General features: G+C 36.2%; 2 protein-coding genes across 2 annotated transcripts; one reads left to right on the top strand and one right to left on the bottom strand.

Annotated features, from left to right (window-relative positions):
- The first annotated feature begins 3,223 nt into the window (after nucleotides 1-3,223).
- LOC108665559 (SAGA-associated factor 29) lies at nucleotides 3,224-10,073 on the top strand. The gene is made up of 7 exons (XM_018152326.2): nucleotides 3,224-3,854; nucleotides 6,436-6,641; nucleotides 7,036-7,170; nucleotides 7,497-7,619; nucleotides 8,015-8,173; nucleotides 9,017-9,245; nucleotides 9,585-10,073. Exons 1-7 carry the CDS (start codon nucleotides 3,827-3,829, stop codon nucleotides 9,767-9,769), a joined length of 1,065 nt encoding a protein of 354 aa, XP_018007815.1. The 5' UTR covers nucleotides 3,224-3,826; the 3' UTR covers nucleotides 9,770-10,073.
- A 207-nt stretch (nucleotides 10,074-10,280) lies between these two features.
- Nucleotides 10,281-17,789, bottom strand: LOC108665558 (dol-P-Man:Man(7)GlcNAc(2)-PP-Dol alpha-1,6-mannosyltransferase-like). The gene is made up of 9 exons (XM_018152324.2): nucleotides 17,599-17,789; nucleotides 17,193-17,325; nucleotides 16,670-16,997; nucleotides 16,065-16,209; nucleotides 15,225-15,451; nucleotides 14,675-14,799; nucleotides 13,950-14,070; nucleotides 11,793-11,979; nucleotides 10,281-11,502 (listed from the first exon to the last, which is right to left on the bottom strand). Exons 1-9 carry the CDS (start codon nucleotides 17,728-17,730, stop codon nucleotides 10,837-10,839), a joined length of 2,064 nt encoding a protein of 687 aa, XP_018007813.1. The 5' UTR covers nucleotides 17,731-17,789; the 3' UTR covers nucleotides 10,281-10,836.
- Between the last annotated feature and the right edge of the window lie 2,329 nt (nucleotides 17,790-20,118).

The raw sequence follows: 20,118 nt of genomic DNA, 5'->3' as shown, positions 1-20,118 counted from the left end.
GACCATGCTACAAATATGGCAGCCGGTTCTACATCCACAATGCATCTTGCGATTTGTGCCATGATGTCATCCTTGCAAGCCCAATTGGAGCAGTGAGTTGCTAGTTCAAGACCCAACAAGCTATGGAAGTTTTGAAATGTTAAGAATTGGCAATAGGTCTAAGGTTTAATAAATGCTGAAACCTCTATTATAGTCAGATGGGGTAAGACAGGACCGAAATCACTAACAAGCATGTAGCATCTATACCATGAATAAATAAAAAACCCTAAACCTATCACAAGGTGTAGTTATGCAATGGGCTTCTAAGCTACAACTCAGACTTTCTGCATACAACAGAGTTTTCTGTACAGATTAAAAAAAGTGAGCTGGTCCCATCTTACCCCACTGGGGTAAGATGGGACCGGGCATGGGGTAAGACAGGACCAACAGGTAATTCTTGTGTTACAAGGTTTTTAATAAAAGTACAAACCTGATATTCAATATTATCAATCTAGAAACACATTATTTGATTACACAACCACTTGTTATAGCAGGTGGGAATGCCTAGTATGTCTCAAAAGTTGCTTATTACTTGAGGTTACATGCCTACATCCACAAAATTGGCCAAAAAAATTTTTGTCATTAGACAGAGCTTATTTCCCAAACAGGGTTAATTATTTTGTGACCCTTCTTTACATAAGTTTTCTTTAAAAATTAGCCAGAAATTCATTATTTGCAGAAGAGGGTTGAAACAAGCACTGAAATGACATGCAATGATTGCTCTAACATATTCTTCTATCAAAATAAATTCAGTGCAATTAGAATGCATGATATGGGCTGGTCCTTTCTTACCCCATGAAGGCTGTGATCCTGTCTTACCCCATTTGACTATATATATTATATTGTGCAGAGCAACTGTTGAAACATGCAGACTCGGCAATTGTAGGATTGGTGCTGGCGGTATTTACCGGTTGTGAGATTTGCTATTGTTGTAGTTTTGGTGTTGGTAGAGTTGAAATTATGTTAGATGTGTTGATTGTCCAATATTTATTTGCAAGTTCTAAATTTTCAAGCACAGCGTGTTTTCATAGATAGTTTACCATCTGTAGCCCTTATTTCAAATCAAAATTGATTTTCACAATGGCAATATTTCAACATTGCAAGCGACAATAATAAATTCGATGGTCAACTTCTGGGAAGCTTGAAAATTTGAATGAAATAAAGAAAATAATTGGTGTAAATCAGTTTTGTATCCATGATAACTGACTAATTATTATATGATCAAGATCTTTTGGAGGCTGATCTAGCAGTACAGTTTTAACTTGTGAACATCGGAATTGTGAACTGAGGTTGTGTAGATCCTGCAGAGCAATTTAAGATTCAACATTTGGTGACCCCAGACCCAGAGTTAGCATGGTGCCATTCTATAGTATATATAAAAGAACATAAGCTATTGGGAAAGTGGAGCACTCTGTCATAATCTGAAGTGCCACAGGTCACTACACTTTCTTCCACAAATTCCAGTCAACCACTGCAGGCTGCAGTCAGTCGGCACTCTGTGGGAGAGAGAATGTCTGGCTCTGATTGGATGCGGCTTCATGATCAGTGATAATTGAAGTTTCAAGGCAGTCTGTCCAATGATATGGCTAGCATTGTGCTGTCTGAGATAAAAAGCTTGTCCAAAGCTAAAGATTATCAATTGATTTCCTGTGAACTTGATTCAAGGAAATCTTTGAATGGAAGAAATGGTTATGAACTCTATTGCACTGTTATAAAATAGCCAATATAACTTATTAACATGGTTGGTATCACTCTGCTCATCTATGCATGTGAAATCAGTTATAGGAGATCTGAAAATACAATTAACATACAACACGAAGAAAGTTAAGAAAAGTGCTTTTGGCAACCGGACGAGCTAGCTGCGGCCGGCAGCCAGCGCTCCAAGCAGTCCAATAGTACGTAGAAGCATAAATAGATTTATTTGTACATTATTGAATCGAAATAAAATTTATTACAATTACAACTAAAAATTATGCTAAGAAGAGGTAATACCGGTACCCAATCTGGGTATACTATTTAACAATGCCAATTAATTCTTATTAAATTATCAAAAAATTTATGTAATTTGAGGGGAGCATTTGGGTCAAAAATCAATAAATTTGGCTTTTCTGTTGTCTTGCCTCATTTTATAGCAGCTAAAAAGGCTTCTTAAATGCAGCAAACTGCATATATATGCATAATCTAGTTTTTGCATAAAAAATTAAAAATATATAAAATGAATATTTTTTACCAATATGTACAAAGATTTCTTTGAATAAATCTGTATTTAGAGAAAACTAATTGTAAATTGTTTGCACTTGCTTGAAAGCTACAAATGATGCAAATTCAAGAAAGCAAATACGTACCACAGATGTACGTACGTGCAATGTTTTTTGTGTTAGACTGTTTTGAACTTGTAAAAAATAAATATTTTTTATATATATAAATATGAAAAAGTCTTACTTAAGTTCAGCTGACAATCAACATTGGATATGATATATAAATAATGAAGCAAATATGTAGCACATTTATTTTCAGCAAGCATTTTCAACCTGGCCCAAAAAATTGCAATTCAATGCATCTGCATACATTGCAGCTCAAAAAGTTAAACCTTGGACTTCTATAATCAAATCTATTGCTGCATATCTGAAAGAGGTTGCCTGCTGAAGACCACCACTGCCTGTGATGTAATAATTGACCATCATGATTCCTGCCTTCCGGAACGTAGCCTTCAACACTTCTGGACAATCATATCTAGGCTATGCGTCAAACCAGCCCTCGGTCAAGCGGCCGCTTGTCGAAGGACGATAAATTTTGGAACAGAACTATGCTATCTGAAACCTAACCTCAGATGCGGTTAACATAAAATTATGTAACTTAACGATGCCAGAAGTCATATTCCATCTGCGGCCTGGTGGTGCACAGCAGGTTCTGTGCAAGGCCGGAGGAGGACAAAGCCGAGTAGTTGGCGGCTGATAGGTGGCTATCCAGAGAGATCCAAGGTGGCGTTCAATTCAGGGCTTATTAGTGTACAAAATTGGTGGTGCACGGCTGCGCACCCTCTGAAAGCTATGTACACAACCGGCAAATGTCTAAATAGAAATACCTCTGGTAAAATTCTACATCATTTCCGCTCATCTGATTAGTTTTTTATTAAATTTTTAACTACCATATACTGTACTTTGATATACAAAATATTCATCATAAAGGGTACTGTATTCATATATTCATTCATACCCACAGGGGAAGACTAACCATGCTTTTCTGCTGTTCATGTTAAGAGGTACAGTTAGTACAAGATATGGGTAGCATTTGGCTGTGAGAAGAAAGTAATGGAAGATTCCTTTCAGAACACAACGGACAGGCACTGAAGTAGGCAATCATTGACAATTTTACGACCGGTCTCCAAATTCAGTGACCAACCAGGCATTGCAGAAAATTTAATACTGAAAAATATCAATCCTGAATATCATTTCTGAATATAGTTCCTGAGTTACATCTTTACAACTTGCTTAAAGGTACCGGTTATTGAACTGACTTACATGCATAAAACTATAAAAAAGCTTAAAGTGGTTGTAACATAAAATATAATCAAACTCATGCATTTTTCATGTTGAAATCCTGTGCCTGTAGCTATATGCTTCTTGAAATCATGTTTGCAGAAACCTGCAGGTGTCATCTTCTTGTATGATGATGTATGTGTAAAAACATGTATGTTGATTGGATGACATTCAATTATTTCTCAATCATACAAGTTTCAAGTGTTGAATTTTCACTTTGAAGTTTAAGAATAATATCAACAATTGAGATGGGAAAAGGCAAGGATCGAAATGCTGGTGAGTGTAGATATTGTCTCTGCAGTTATTTAATCTGAAGTACCACCAAAGGGGGTAATAAGGGACGGTTTTGAGCATTTTTTGTCTAAAACTTCATACCAAGAAACATTTCATTAACAAGTTTGGGCTCATTTCAAAGCTCTTTGCAAGAGCTATCGTAAGGCATGTCTGAAAAAATTCAATATGCTATTTGTAAGGTGCCAGACGCAAAATAAAACCATCCTGAATTACTCCTGGGAACATGGTAATCCAGGGCACTTTATGATGTTACCTTATTCATACATTACTGTATTATTGATGTGATATTACCATATCCATGAACATACCATTGAGCATTTACGACAACCTTGTCCACTGCAAGCTTCATATCGGCAGCCATATAGCGTATATTCTGTATATATCTAAGTTTACAGGAAAGTTTGTAATTTCACACCATTTTAATTGAGTGACGTGAATTCATTATTACAAAAAAGATCATTAAAACATATTTGAAATGGAAAGGAATATTTTAGTGATAACCATCATATTCTTTGGAGAAATAAATCATAGTTTAGGTTAATTACTTTTCATTCTATGTTGCCCCGTGCACAATTCTATGCACAATTTTGTGATGACGCATTATTTTTTCATCAAGGGAAATTTCTTTGCTGATCGAGGTAAATGTACTCAAAATTTTCTGTTGTTGATTGATTTTTTCATTAACTGGAGCCTTTGCTAATCTATGATCTAATGTACCGTAAAATGGGGTTACTTTGACCGGCGGGGTAACTTTGACCACTTTTTGTTTTTTTAACAAAAACCCCCAAAACTCAAAAATGATTCGACATATAAAAACTTTGTCAATGGCCATCAAAGGCCTAATACTGAGGCTATGTAACACAATAGAAAGATTTAAAAAGTTTGCATATCTAATAGGTTAAAAAATTAGAAATGTGACCCACAAAAAAGAGCTATTATTTAAAGCCTGTCGGAGTACCCCCTCCAATTTTTTTATTTTTTGGTAAAATAACTCCAGGTTTTGATGCATTGTAGTAGAACTCTTCTAGTTACAAATGAAAAAGACAAATTTTAGAAAAGTGTCATAGTTTGCAAATGGGGGGCACCGCACCCCAATGGGGTAACTTTGACCACCTAACGGCAGCTGTGACGGGGTAACATTGACCGGCTTGGAAATCAAGTTAAAATTACCATAGGTACCTATATAACATATTTTATGTTTGATATACCTATTAATGTTTTTTTCTTTATGTTTCAGACTCTACAGAGTCTTATATATGGTAATTTTAACTTAATTTCCAAACCGGTCTATGTTACCCCATCACGGCTGCCATTAGGTGGTCACATTTTGCCCATTTGGGGGCGGCGCCCCCATTTGCAAACTATGATACTTTCCTAAAATCTGTCTTTTGTACGTTATATGTAACTAGAAGAGTTCTACTACAATGCACCACAACCTGGAGTTATTTGGAGTTATTTTACTAAAAAATAAAATTGATTTTACCACCTGGTCAAAGAAACCCCAAGAGCTGGGGTAACAAAGACCATCACTTTTTTTTAAATTACATCAAAACTATGAGAGGCAGGAGCCAGCAATTTATGGCGAGTAAAGCTAGAGTATAGACCTGTATTTTGCATGTTTCAATTTAAGTTTAACTTATCTAGTAAAAAAATGGCATCATTTTGAAAAAAAAATGGTCAAAGTTACCCCATTTTACGGTAAATGCATTTTTAGGGTGTCCCTTATTACTCCAAGGGGTGTTCCTTATTACCCTGTCCTGCAGAAATAGCCGCCATTTTTTTTAACAAGATATGCAAATTCCGTCAATTGTCAATCACTTTTTTAAGCCAACACCTGTGTGCAATTTTTATGTAAGTAAAATTTTTTAATACTGCAAATACTTTCTTTTGCTACAGACATTAGCAGAGGTACTTTTCCAAAATCTCACTTTTCACACTTTTTTTTAATGGATTTTATAGAGGTAGCAAATCTATTATTCCTTAACTTGCTTAATGCTACATAGATAGTAAAAATGTTGAACTTTTCACCTTTATTTTTAGTTTTGCAATATCTTGAATAGTTTAGCTGCTTCAACATTTCTACAAAATGTTGGATGACTGTCCCACTTAACCCTCTTTTAAAATAAGCTCAAACTCGTTTATGAAATGTTTCATGGTAAGAATTTATAATTAAAAAATACTCAAAATCATCCCCTATTACCCCATTTGATGGTAGTTGATTAACTTAAACGGTATATGTGAATAAAATAATTTGCTTCTATAAATTCTCCTAGACTGTTAAAGCCACTATTAAAAATGAATAATGTTATTTCAGGTCTTTTTATACTTCATTGTAATGAAATTGTAACATTTAATTCTAATGATCTTGACCATACAGTCTAGTGAATTATAATGTTAGGTTATGTAACAACTGCATTTTCTTTCCCAGTAGCAATCAATTAAGATAATTAAAATTGCAATTGTAGCTTTCAAGCGACTCTTTCAAGTCGCTCTGTACCCTGAAGCTACTCTTGACACCTCAAAAACAAATATAATTATAATTTATTCATTATTCTTGCACCAGGAAGCCCCAAACGGTCTGTGGAGTCTCCAAAATCTCCCTCTAAAGGCAAAGGAGGTGGGGGAGGCTCTTCAAGTTCTGGCAATGGGTCCTGGTTCAAGAGGGAGGTGCTCAAGAGAGAAATTCCTCCAATCAATGTCACTCCGTACCCATTATCTACTTCCACAGAAATGGCCATGGCAATGAGCTCTGAAGCACAGGCTCTACAAGTACATATCAGGCTCAAATTAGTTATTCTGATGAAATTTTTCTAATGAATAAAATTTGTGGTTTTTGAAAGATTGCTTTGTGAAATTGATGCATCTGCAAAGTAGAGAACTTTTTTGTATATCAGTTTGGAAATGAAAATCAGTTAGAAATATCAGTTAGGAAATAACCTTTAAGGATTGTGCTAAAAAAATTTTTGATGCCAAATGTAAAGCCAATGTAATGTTCCAAAACTGAGTTTTTCAAACAATATCAAAATAAAATTTTAAATGCTTGTTGCCTCAATTGTTATGTAGTGTTAGTCGTTTCATGATAACTTTTCTCTTCACCCATTGTGTTGATTTTCTTGAATTTTGTTCATCCTTATCTTACTTGTTCATGAAAATTCCTGCATAGGAGCACGTGAAAGTTCTATCAAAGAGCATTATTGAGCTGCAGGCAACGAGAGACAAGAATGAGACTACACTCAACTCGATCAACACTTTGTCAGATAAAATCGTTGCAGAGGAAAAAATCACTACAAATAATAGAGTGAGTAATCTCAAATACTAGTATTTGTTTTAAATAATATGTGTAAGATAATGATTGGTTCATGTTCTTGTATTTTTCCTATTTTTTCTTCAGGAATTTATATTATTATGTGTGGAAAAATTTGAAAGCATGTATAGATTCAATTGATCACCATGATCTGGATGCATCTCAAGGTGAGCTGTGGATAAATGACAGATGCATTACTCTGAATACTATTTGTGATTATTTTAATCATGCTATTTTGTGGTAGCCATGTACTGGTATTTTCAAGAAACGGAACATGCATTTACGATGTACAAACAGTAATGTAGTTTTCTATTGAGCAGAACCGCCTGAAGCGCGACTACGAGCAGGCGTTGGGCGAGGTGGGAGAAGAGTTGCAGCTCGTGCATCGCGCCCTCAACACCGTATACCAGATACGAGCTATAAGACATGACCTCAGGATACAGGCAAGTATACCAGATACGAGCTATAAGACATGACCTCAGAATACAGGCAAGTATACCAGATACGAGCTATGAGACATGACCTCAGGATACAGGCAAGCATACCAGATACGAGCTATAGAACATGTCCTCAGAATACTAGCAAGTATCTATCTTTTTAATATCCACAGCAATGAATATCTTCTGAGTCATTTTATAATCTCTCTGAATCAAGTAATAGTTTTTCGTGAAAGTTTTTTTTTTACTGCATCGTTCTATAGACCTGCACAACCTGTCACAGCCTTTGATCAGCTGCCAAATTATACATGTTGGTTTTGTTATATTCCCAATCTAATAAACAGTTTTGAATGTTTGATCCACAGCATTTATACTAGTTATTACCGAGGCATTTCTTGCAGGCCAAAAGTTCGGGCAACAAAGAAACATTCCGTCGCGGCGCCCTCATGAAGATGCTACTCAATTGCGCGCAGACCTTGCCTGTGTGGCTGGGCGGGCCGGCCGACAAGCCACCTCCTCTGAGCGGCTCCGTGCCCCCAGAGTCTAATTATATCGTTAAGGTAAAGGAGAAATTTAATGAAAATTTAATTAAAGAATAATCGAACAGATAAACCCTGCCATCGTTCAACTCATAACGTGCTAGGGAGTTGAAAGGTACTTTTTACACATTTCTCATACAAGGTACATTTTCTCATTTATGGAAAAAATGCACTATTGTGCTCGCCATGTCCGTCTGTCTGTCGGTCTGTCCGTCTGTCCGTGACCTCAAGTTTTAGTCGACGAGAAAATGCGCTCTCTGTCACTCACTTCAGTGAGTACTGAGTTATATTTTTTTCATATTAACGTATTAGGGAGATGAAAGGTACAGTTTTTCATATTGTATTAGGGAGATGAAAGGTACAGTTTTTCATATTATTGTATTAGGGAGATGAAAGGTACGGTTTTTAATATTAACATATTAGGGAGATGAAAGGTACAGTTTTTCATATTAACGTATTAGGGAGATGAAAGGTACCGTACGGTTTTTAATATTAACGTATTAGGGAGATGAAAGGTACAGTTTTTCATATTAACGTATTAGGGAGATGAAAGGTACGGTTTTTAATATTAACGTATTAGGGATATGATAGGTACAGTTTTTCATTTCTGCTTTCCGTCACCACAGCTGCTTTAAATATTTAGGTTAGTTGCATAATTTTCCGTCTTAATGATACCAACTAGTCTATTAAAATGAGTCGATAGATGCTCTTCTTTGTCCCAACGTATGTAGGCAACATTTCTATGTTTTCGTTTGTAGTCTTTTCATAATGTTTTCAATGTTATTCCAACTCCATTTCTTAAACAGGTAATATTAAAAGAAATGCTCTGTAAAGTTGTGCGTTGAAATCAAATTTACTTTGCAGGTTGGTGACATGGCTGCATGTCTGGTGCGTGGGTCAGAGGGTGAAGAGAATTGGATATTAGCGGAAATTAGCGGCTTCAACCCAAGCACGGGCCGCTACGAGGTCGAGGACATCGACGAAGAACAGAAAGAGCGACACACGCTCAGCAGGAGACGCGTATATCCTCTGCCTCTGCGACGTGCCAATCCTGAAACTAATCCTGAGGCGTTGTATCCCGAAGGAACTATTGGTGAGAATTTAATTTAATTTTTGAGATAGAGGAATAAATATTGTCCGCTCCATGCTTGTGTCATTTTTAAAGGACATTATTTACTGGCTCTTTAAGGATTTAGAGTTAAGTCTCGAAATCTCATTCATTGGGTGGTAAATGTGTCTTAGATGTAGCAATATTTCTGTTAAGTTAGGTTTGAATGAACCATCAAAGTGGTCTTTCTTATGTTAAAAACTATAGCTTATAACGTAACTTCAAATTGAACCATAATCAACGAACACTGTGACTTTTATTCTCAACTTTTCAAGCCTCGCCCAACATTGCCAACTATTGACAAAGCGATGTGAATTATTGCAGTGATGGCGCTGTACCCACAAACTACGTGCTTCTACAAGGCGTACGTAAGCCAGCCCCCCACCCTCGCCTGCGATGACTATGAGGTTCTCTTTGAAGATTCGAGTTACGTAGACGGCTACTCGCCGCCCCTGCGCATCGCCCAGCGCTACGTCCTCCCGTACAAGGATCCTAACAAAAAGAAGTGAACCGATGATGCACTACGGGAAGCCGAGGGTGAAACCGATGACGATCGTTAGAATTTTGAAGATCTGAGAGATCACTCCTTCTAGAGGATGTGAGCTACTTGAAAAGGCGGACTGAAGGCACAGGTATAATGAAACGTTGATGTATCCCGTCGAAGGCAATTTTATCGTCACAGCGCCGTTTTCATTAATAAATGAAACTTGTTTGGAGCAATTTCAACTTTCAAGCATTATCAAGTCCAGCTAGTCTTAAGAATATTCAGTATCACTGAACATTAATTCTCAGTAAAATGATGCATTCGTAACATTTTTTCTTTTATTGCCATGAATATATTTAATAATAGTGTAATCATCAAACAAACATGCAGAATTAATGCAAAATTTAAAAATTTATTCTCATTGCAAAAAATTTAATTACATAAAAACCTGATAAACAACAGTTAGACTTCAAAATGGGCTTAAATAATGATAGCATAGTGAACAGTTATCAGATGGATTAAAATCCGTGTACAAACACACACTTCGAGATCACACATAACAAGAAAACAAACTAAAACTGTACATATATGCATATATTAGTATAGGATGGCACAATTTGTTCTTTCAAACAGGCTTCATTGAAGACCAGAGAATTTCATAAAAAAATTGTCAATAAAACCAATTCTCCTGTCTTCTATGAAACCTGCCTAAAGATAAATATAATTATAGACACAAAATTTTGAATGAACCTATTGAGCGCAAACGCGTGAAAACTTTCTGCTTTCAGAGAGGGCATGCACCATCCATTGCTTCTTATCTCTCATGCCAATAATTCAAGGCTATGCTGAGATGCATCCTGGTCAACGTAGTTTCTGTTGCTTAGTAATAAATAATCCCGATTGCAATCCTATACTTTGACAGCTGATCGCCTAAAAAACGTGGTTCCCACCGTACGGATGCTATCCTCCTTCCCGTGAATTCTCATACAAACTCTTTTGAACTGAGCATCTGGAGGACCACATGTAGAACGGGTGTGGCACCACGAGAATCTTGAATGGTAGCAACGTATCACTTCAGGCAAAAATAGGCAACTATGTTATTTTATCTTCATCCAAATCAACGTTCTTGATTTCCCTTTCTGAGGTTGACGAAACGTCGGCTGCAGTTGGAGTAACATTTTTCGTGTTTTGTTTATCTTTTGCCGGCTTCATATTACGATGAAGTCTAGTTTCTTTCGTCAATTTATTCGTGTTTTCTCCTTCGTTGGCCGTAATGAACGATGACTTTTGCTTTTCAGAGCCAATGTCAGCATCAAGATTCAAAATATTTTCTGAAATTTCGTCTTCTACTTTCGCGCTTGAAACGTCATTCAAAACCAGTACTCCATCTTTCTGCGAGGGCTGAATTTCATCCATGATGGAAATTGTTTCAGAAGTGTTACTGTTGTCTTCACCTAATCCGACCTCAGATTTCTCCACAGGCACGCCTTTTTCTAAATTACCTTCGTCAAGATCTATTTTCTTTTTCTGAGCCTTTTTATTTAACATTTTCTCATTTTTATCCTTGCTGTCTTGCGTTTTAAACGCCACAGGTTCTTCTTGATCAGGAGGAGTTAACAATGTAGCATTTAAATCGTCAGTTTCAAAGCTTTCTGAAAAATCTGTTGTGAATACTTCTGGCTCTTTAAATGTATGGTAGGACAAAATATCTTCTATCCTCTGGTTCTCAAGAATGAACAGCGTAGGCTTCATGCGAATCTGAGCACAGAAAATGTACAATTAATTTAATTATCATAAAATCAGTCATATTCTTATTTAGCCAGTAATTTTATAAAAAAAATATTTCATTTTTTATACAAGAATAAATATAGATATGATGACATGACTAAAATAGTGATTCTAACAAAAGAAGTAGATTCCAGAAGTAATTACGATTACACCTTGGCGTGAAACGCATAAAATTGCAAACGAAAATCATACATAAAATATGAGAACACACAGCTGATAAAATAAATATCAAGATTTGGAACTATTTACTAAATTCTCACTTTGACAGGAGGAAATTGTTGGTAGTTGAAGCTGAGGTGAGAAAAAGCTTCGACGGCCTCGAGAATTCTGTGTGTGTCGGCGTAGTGCTTGAGGTTGTAGGCGTATTTATTCTTGGCTTCCACGAGCAGGTGAGAGAAGGAGCGCAACTCGCGGCTGCCTGGCCGCAGATCTTCAGTTTTGTTGTAGCTTTGGATGAAGAAATATAATATTTTTAACTTATCAACTTCATTGGAGATAACATAGTTACGTGAGACAAATATGTCCGTCATTACACATCTCAACATAATTGACATAAAAAATTGTAATAGGTGAATTTATTATAGAAAATTATAAAGAAATTAATAATAGATACGTGGTCTGGAAACCATCTACCACCTCAAATTTGATTATCGAAATACATCATCGGTACTGAGAAATGGAATCATTCTTAAATCATGCTGAAAAATAATACCAATTCCAGACTAAGCAAACAGAAATGGGCCGAACAGCTCGTTTAATACCTAAGCAACAGTCTTAAAAACAACCGAACGTGCAAACAGAACAATGTGGAAAGAGCACCTGAACATACAGGGTGATTCACGGATTTTCCTGTTTTGTATTCTGCGCCATGCAGCCAGATGTTGTAGGAAATGGGCATTTCATATGAAAGGCAAAGTCATGAAGTTATGGGTCCGTCTAGTCAGTTACCACTATGCATTGGACAAGTGAGCAGCGTGCGTTTGCTGTCGAGCGCTACTCAACAAGCATTCCGTACCCTGGCAAGTATTCGTCCTTCATGTCGGGTTCCTGATCGGAAATCAATTGTTAGGTGGGTGAACACATTTAGGGCAAATGGAAGTGTTAATGCAGCGTTTCTGGCAGCGTAAACAAGCTAAACATGCGCTATTGGAGTGATAAAAATCCGCGTGAATTCCATCAGCGGCCACTTCATTGTGAGCGCGTAACTGTGTGAACTTGCAGTGTCAAAAGGCTGCATAATTGACCCTTATTTCTGCGAGGAAAACGAACGCGCAGTAACGGTGACTGCAGCTTCGTACATGCATATAATTGACGCCTTCTTTTGCCAAAAGTCAGATATGTCTGGTTCCAACAGGATGGAGCCACGGCCCACACGCTAGATGTTCAATGGATCTTGCAACAACATTATGCAGAGCGCCTAATCTCCTTGAGAGGTGACCTTCTTTGGCCGGCCCGATCCCCCAATTTGGCTCCGTGCGATTTTTTTTTTCAAGGTGTTATCTTAAATAATTTTTTCACAATGGCTGTAAAAGGATCCCATCTCATTTGAAGAACCACATACGCCAAGCCATCGCTAACATACTCGTCAATATGCTTCAGCGAGTTGAACAGAACTTCAAAAATTGACCAAATGCGTTAACAATAATGGCCATTATTTATCCGATGTCATCTTTAAAACTAAGTGATACAAAAATTTAAGTAAAGTCTTTTTCGATAAAAATTTATATTGCAATGGTATCTTTACTAGTTCCTTTTTTATCGTCATTTCAAATCATGAAGTATCTGTGAATCACCCTGTACAACAGAGCTATGTGGTAAGAACAATTATTGAACGTTCAGATAGAGCTATTTCGAAAAAACAAAAGAACATAAAACAGTGCTATGTCGTAAAAGCTCTTGAACGTTCAGATAGAGAGAGAGAGAATAATTCCGTGAGAACAGCTAAACATAACAACAGAGCAATGTCGCGAGGTCAATGCCCGAACAGAACAATGTTGAACTAAGTACAACTCCTTAATAAAAACAGCTACGTCTCAGTAACAACTCCTACAAACAGAACACAAATAAGAACAATTTCTAAACAAAGTAACAGCTAAGTCGCAGAAACAACTACAAACAGAACACTGTTTTAAGAATAATTTCTAAACAAAACAACAGCTATATCGCATAAACAACTCACAAACGTAATACTGTTTTAAGAACAATTTCTAAACAAAATAACAGCTATTTCGCAGAAACAACTCCTACAAGCAGAACCATGTTTTAAAAAGAATTTCTAAACAAAACAACATCTACGTCGCAGGTACAACTCCTACGAACAGGAAGAACAATGTTGTTGGAACAACTCCCTAACAAAATAATAGCTACGTCGCAGGAACAACCCCTAAAATTTACAGAGTTACTCGGCGATGACTCACTGCCAGTTTGGGTGCATTTGCAGGAATCGCGTCGCTCCAGACTGAGCTGCCAGATTGTCGATGTGGACGGACACGTGCGCCTCGGCTGGGACAAGCTCGTGGAGCCGCCACAACGCTACACCTATGGATGTTTTTTTCATTTTTTACGTTTGAATGTATAAAAAATATTGAATTAATTTTATGGGATATAATTAAAAGTTCATGATTGGCACCCCAGCTATCAGAATAACATATTATTTTTTGGCCAGCGTGAAGAATACATCTGAAATGAGACTACTTCAGAAAGATAAAACTTACCAATAAATAATTTAACAGCAAACAAGAGGCCTAGTAAATTAGACAAATATTCCCTGAAAACTTTTATTAGGATGAATATATGGTGGCATTTTCTTGGCTTTTCAAGATTTTAGATAACTTGTAATTTAGGCAAACTAATGATATAATAAAAAAATAAAAAACATAATTCGCAAATTTGCATTTTTTCGCATTCAATTGACCACTAAAAATTTATGGGAGCATAAAACCAGATGTAATTTTTATAGCCTAAAGAACAGTTAAGAATTTAACTGTTGCAAACCAAATTACAAATTTCAAAGTATTAAATTAGTCGGTTAAATAGTATATTTGGAAGTAGTCAGTACCAAATTAGTCGGTTTAGTTCTTTCTATTTTTTTGTGGGCTGATACTATGGTGGTTTTTCCATAAACTCTGACAACCCTGCTTACCACCAGGATAGTTGGCGGCCGAGGCGGACGCGAGCAAGGCAGTGAGGAGGCAGTTGAGTAGCAGGTGCCCCACCACCACCGCGCTCAGCGCCGACCAGCGCGTGCTCTTGCGGCAACGCATGTATCTGGCCACCATGGAATATATTATTTTTTTATCCTGATATACGTTTGCTCTATTATTTTTAATTCACGGTTTAACTGGACAATTGCAATTTATTTGCTCTGGAAGTCCCGTCAAAGTATTAACATAAGTGAAGATACGATATGTGTACTGCTAAGAGTATTCTTACTCAAGAACAGCATTTGAACCAGAAATCCTAGTTCTAATACGTTAATAATTGGTATAAGTTAGGATCATAGAGGATTCTCGAGCACAACAAATTATTACAATGGATAAATGATGAAACGCCCAAGTTTTTACATGCATATGCAGCCGCGATATTAAACAGTGGCACGACGTAAATAATGAATGAATAATTCTTACAATGTTACGATAATAAGAATTCTCAAGCATAATAAATATTTATATTAGATTGGTGCTGCAACGCACAAGTTTTGACATGCATATGCCGCCGCAACATTGAAGAGAGGCACGACGTAAATAATGAAGCGTAGCTCCTTGTGAGGCAGCAACGAGAAGAGCGCCACCATGACGAGCGCGGGCGCCGTTAGAAGCCGCATGCGCTTGTCCAGCACTATGCCTACTGGCACGAAGAGGATACTTGCACCCAGGGCCCGGGGTAACGCTGAGTAGAAGTACCATGGCAGGGGCTGGGTCTACATAAAATATTTATATGTTACTCCACCATCACCTGGTTTAGTAAAAATTTTGCTGCTTTATTCTACATGTATCTTGAGCTTGATTTTTGGTGCAGCAGCAAGTGAAAGCAATGTTTTAGCAAGTGCTTCTGTACGAAAAAATGAAATATATAAACCACTCATTGACGGCGGAGAAAGTATTAAACTGAATGGTAATGCAATATGACAAATATTATTACCTGATAACAAAGGACATATTCAAGTTAGAAATATTTTCAATGTACAAATAATTCCCGCACAACAACATTCCTCGAAGACAGCTGATGAATTGAAAATATACATTGATAATTTTCAAAGTTTTGCAGCAAAATTCAATAGCTTTTAGTTTCGAAACCCAATAGCATTTGTAGCTAATGACTAAAAATGTAAATAAGTAAGTAAATTTGCTGGCAACGCCTTGTAGTTGGCCACAATCTGCTGTCATTACTTGGACCGAAATAGCTATTACAATTAAACCAAATTACACAAGCACCTTGGAAACATGTTCAATTTCAGCAATTTACGTCAACCATAACTGCAAGTTGGTCTGTATCAAACATTAAAGTAAGATTTTGTTCTGCAGCTTTATTACCCCCCAATGATGGCTCTGGTTGAGTATGGTGTTGTAATAAAAGACCTCGCCTTCAGGCCACACCCACCGCCCCCATAACAAGCTGTCAAATGCAACAGTAACAGCCAGCAGTGTGCCACCAACTGTCACCGATTGAAACAAACAACTGGGGGAAAATTTGATAAAAATTAGTTGAACCTCAGTTATTTTTATACATTTTCAAGTTACAATTAAAAATGTTTAATTTATGCTTGTGTATCAGGAAAAGGAGAGAAATTTATTAATTGGTAGGTAACTAGGAACGAAAATCTCTGATCAATAATAGTAAGTTTGAATAGCTTAAGTGTTTGGTATAAATATAAACACATAATAAATAGAAAGTGCTAAGAAATTAGTGCAATTTAGTGTAAATATTAATCCCTCAGAAACCAAGTCCAATTTCTATGAAACCATTCACATGAGTTGAGGCTGAGCAGATCCATTGTTTTGCCCAATATACAAATTTGTACATAACCACCTAATTTCTATTTCATACACCAGCAAATAACTATTGATTGAAACCTGCAGTTTTAAACTTCCCTTATTTTTAATATTTTTTTGTTTAATAAAAAATTGAGAATACATACCTCTTCAAGCCAATCCTTTTGGTGACCAGATCATGAACAAGCATGGGACCAAGCATAAGAACAAGGTCTATTCTGAAAATGGCAACACCAATGCCACTTGCAACTATGAACTTTTTGTGATTCTGTTCGAGCCAATAAGAACATGAGAGGAGAGCAAATATGAGAGCAAAACTGTTTGGCAGGGTTCGTGAGAGGTAATAGACAAAGTGGAACTGAGTAATGGTGATGGCTGTGAACCACACGGCAACGCCCATTCCAAATCCTTTTTTTACTTGTTGGTAGAAGCGACTCCATGCAAACACCACAAGCAAACTCAAAGCAAGTCGCACTGTAACAAAAAAAAAAATATAAAAATTAATGACACAAAAATTAACATGCAGTAAAGAAGTACCGTGAAAGGAATCAATTGAAAACTCTACAATAAAGTTTACAAGTCACTTGATAATATGCACCCAAAAATTTGTATTAATGCTTATGGTAAATTTTACAATAAATAATCAGTCTAATAAATTTAAATGCTTACCCAAATATTGAGAATATATTTTATTGACACCCATCACTCTTGCAGTTGTAACAAATGGAAGAGCCAAGGTAGATAGCATAGCAGGCCCCAAGAATGAGCGAGGCACAACTCCAGGATATTCATGATGGTCATACTGAAAAAAATTCAGATTTAGCATTTATACAACCAAATAAATGCTCTGCCAAAGGATAGATAGAAAATTAATTGAATAAATAAATAATTACTTTTTACTTACTATATATGTATATATGCGATGCTACTGATTTGAGATGCTAAAACAAAAAAAAATCAAGAAACAAATACAGCAGTTGTAACAAATGTCCTACTAGTCAAGATTTCAATATGTACTTTTTGAAAAGGTATACAATATTTTCTGAAGTTATTTCTATGGAAGCTTTTAACTTACCCGACTCAAGAAAGGACCATGGTATAGCATATCATGGCATGCTTGTATGTTGAAACTTTCTTCTACTTTAGTATATGGAGCAAGAATGAGATATCCAAATGCCACTCCGGTCAATAGGCTTTCAGCAATCATTTTTTTTACACTGACCTTATAATAAAATCATGTGCTGTAATAAACAAGATATACTAGAAATAAACTATTTAGTAAAACCTATTTCAATAATAAAATCAAGTTATTTCTACATAGTATATATATATATACACAAATCATAGCCTAAAAAGATCAATAACACCCTTGGACAATATTGAAATTTTCTACTTGTCTCTTTTGCCTGCTAGTGACCATATATGGTCATTTTATATCTCCTCCATTAAAGGCGACCATGGCCTAGTAGTGGGCCCAATTAGTGTTTGAGGCCATGTTATCATGCTTTTGGCAATTCTGATAGAATGCTTCTGACTATTATTGTTCTTACTATGCTATAATAATTTGACAATAGTTCCAAACCAAGGAGCAAACTTTGGCAAATGAATTGCCAAGATATGGTTTGTAAACTCGAAATATTGTCAGCAGTATTTAGCAAGCATCTCCACGCTGCCAGCAGTATTCAGGATACATTGCCCAGTTACCAGCAGTGTTCAGCCATCACTACATGCAACACCGTCACTGTGTGTATCTCCCGCTTGTTTTGGTTCCTTGTATCTGTCATTTGCAGTCTTGAAGCAATACCGGTAAGTCCATATCCAATTAGTATAAATTATAAACTGGTATAAACTTGAAGATGGATGTTTATATTGTTTCAAACATGGTATAAACTGGCATAAACTTGGAAAATGGTTTATATGTTTCAAAACTAACAAACTGGTATAAACAGGAAAAGCAGTGTTTATATTCATTGCAATGTATTGCAGGTGGCCCACATGGCACATTGTTTTGAAACTATGTAGTCCTTTTTAACTTAGAAAGTGGTGTTTACCTTGTTTCACAACTAGTATCAACCAGGATAAACTTGGAAAGCAATGTTCCTATTCATTTTGATTTGGTCATGGTGGCCAATGATTTCATTGATGATGTCATCAACAGTCTCACACTCTCACTGTACCCAAGAGACTCAGTGCTGTACCGTAAGCAGCTGTAGTACATTTGTTTATTAGCATGCTCAGTGGGCATGAAAAATCGAAGCTTTTATACCTGGCATACCACTACCAGCACTGCAGCACATATCCCAAATAAAAACTCCTTGGGCATGCACACAACACCTTCCAGGCATGGGGCATGACAGAGTTCAATTCTATTTAAATAAAATTTTAGGCATTTCACAAAATTATTGACAATTTTCCATCTTAAAAGGCATGCAAAAGGGTTTGAACAGGCATATTAATATTTAATGCATCAAATTTCCCATTTTTAGCACATTTTCTCATTTATGGAAAAAAGGTGCTATTGTGCTCGTCATGTCCGTCCCTCCGTCTCTGTCCGTCCATTCGTGACATTGTTTTCATCGACAAGAAAATGCGCTCTCTGTCACTCACTGCAGTGAGTACCTACCGAGTTATATTTTTCCAGTTAGGATTCTTAGGAAGTTAGGGACACACGCATACCAACAATGCAACAATCATTGAATTCCAGACTATCCAGTCACATCTTTTCTCATTTCCAACCTGACTCTCCTAATTCAGAATAACCGCAAAAATTATCAATCATATAAGGTAACCATTACTTTTACTCCATAGGTAACCATTACTCCTCATCTTTCTCTATCATTAAAAATAATACGTATGATTTATGATCTTTTCCAGGAATGTTTGGTGTCTCACCTGAGGTGAGCCTTGCAGGCAAGTGACCTCGATTCTTGGTGTGGTCTATTCTCAAGTTTAATGTTACCATACAATATTGCTCTCAACATATCTCATCCATATGATTTGATATTCCATATACTACGATATGAGAATCATCTAATTGTAATTACCATCATCTTGAATTGAATAGTACTGAATCTTTTTTCTAATTATATATATAAATACCAATTTTCAAACCATATTAGATCCTTACTATTTTTGTTAAAACTTCAAAGTTTCTCCTACCTAGAAATATTTATACACAAATTTAATGGCATAATTTACAATTACTTACATAAGTCAAAAATGTCAAACCTATAATGAGATAAATTAAAAATTCAATAGAACAATGAGATTCTCACATGAAAGATCATTTTCTGTTTATTTTTTTTAGAGAACTTGGTAGTTGGTACTTGATAGTTAATGAAAATTTGAGTTGACTGTTCTCCTTTAGTAAGTTTAGATTAAAGAATCCAAGTGTCAATGATCTTGGTTCTTGAAAGCTTAAGTGTCATTGGCCAATGGCCTGTTCTATTTTTTATCATTTGAATTGTATATATATATATAGTCAGATGGGGTAAGACAGGACCGAAATCACTAACAAGCATGTAGCATCTATTCCATGAATAAATAAAAAACCCTAAACCTATCACAAGGTGTAGTTATGCAATGGGCTTCTAAG

Source organism: Hyalella azteca, unplaced genomic scaffold (assembly GCF_000764305.2).
Source record: "Hyalella azteca isolate HAZT.00-mixed unplaced genomic scaffold, Hazt_2.0.2 contig7278, whole genome shotgun sequence".
Taxonomy (NCBI): Eukaryota; Metazoa; Arthropoda; class Malacostraca; order Amphipoda; family Hyalellidae; genus Hyalella; species Hyalella azteca.
Note: the sequence above shows the minus strand (reverse complement) of the source record. Positions and strands in the feature narration are given on the sequence as shown.

Coding starts and splice junctions, on each gene's coding strand:
- LOC108665559 (XM_018152326.2), top strand. CDS start 3,827: ATGGGAAAAGGCAAGGATCGAAATGCTG. Junction 3,855..6,435: donor AGGCAAGGATCGAAATGCTG/GTGAGTGTAGAT, acceptor TTCTTGCACCAG/GAAGCCCCAAACGGTCTGTG. Junction 7,171..7,496: donor AAATCACTACAAATAATAGA/GTGAGTAATCTC, acceptor TCTATTGAGCAG/AACCGCCTGAAGCGCGACTA.
- LOC108665558 (XM_018152324.2), bottom strand. CDS start 17,730: ATGATTGCTGAAAGCCTATTGACCGGAGTGGCATTTGGATATCTCATT. Junction 14,800..15,224: donor GCATATGCATGTCAAAACTT/GTGCGTTGCAGC, acceptor CATGGTGGCCAG/ATACATGCGTTGCCGCAAGA. Junction 11,503..11,792: donor AACAATTTCCTCCTGTCAAA/GTGAGAATTTAG, acceptor TTCTGTGCTCAG/ATTCGCATGAAGCCTACGCT.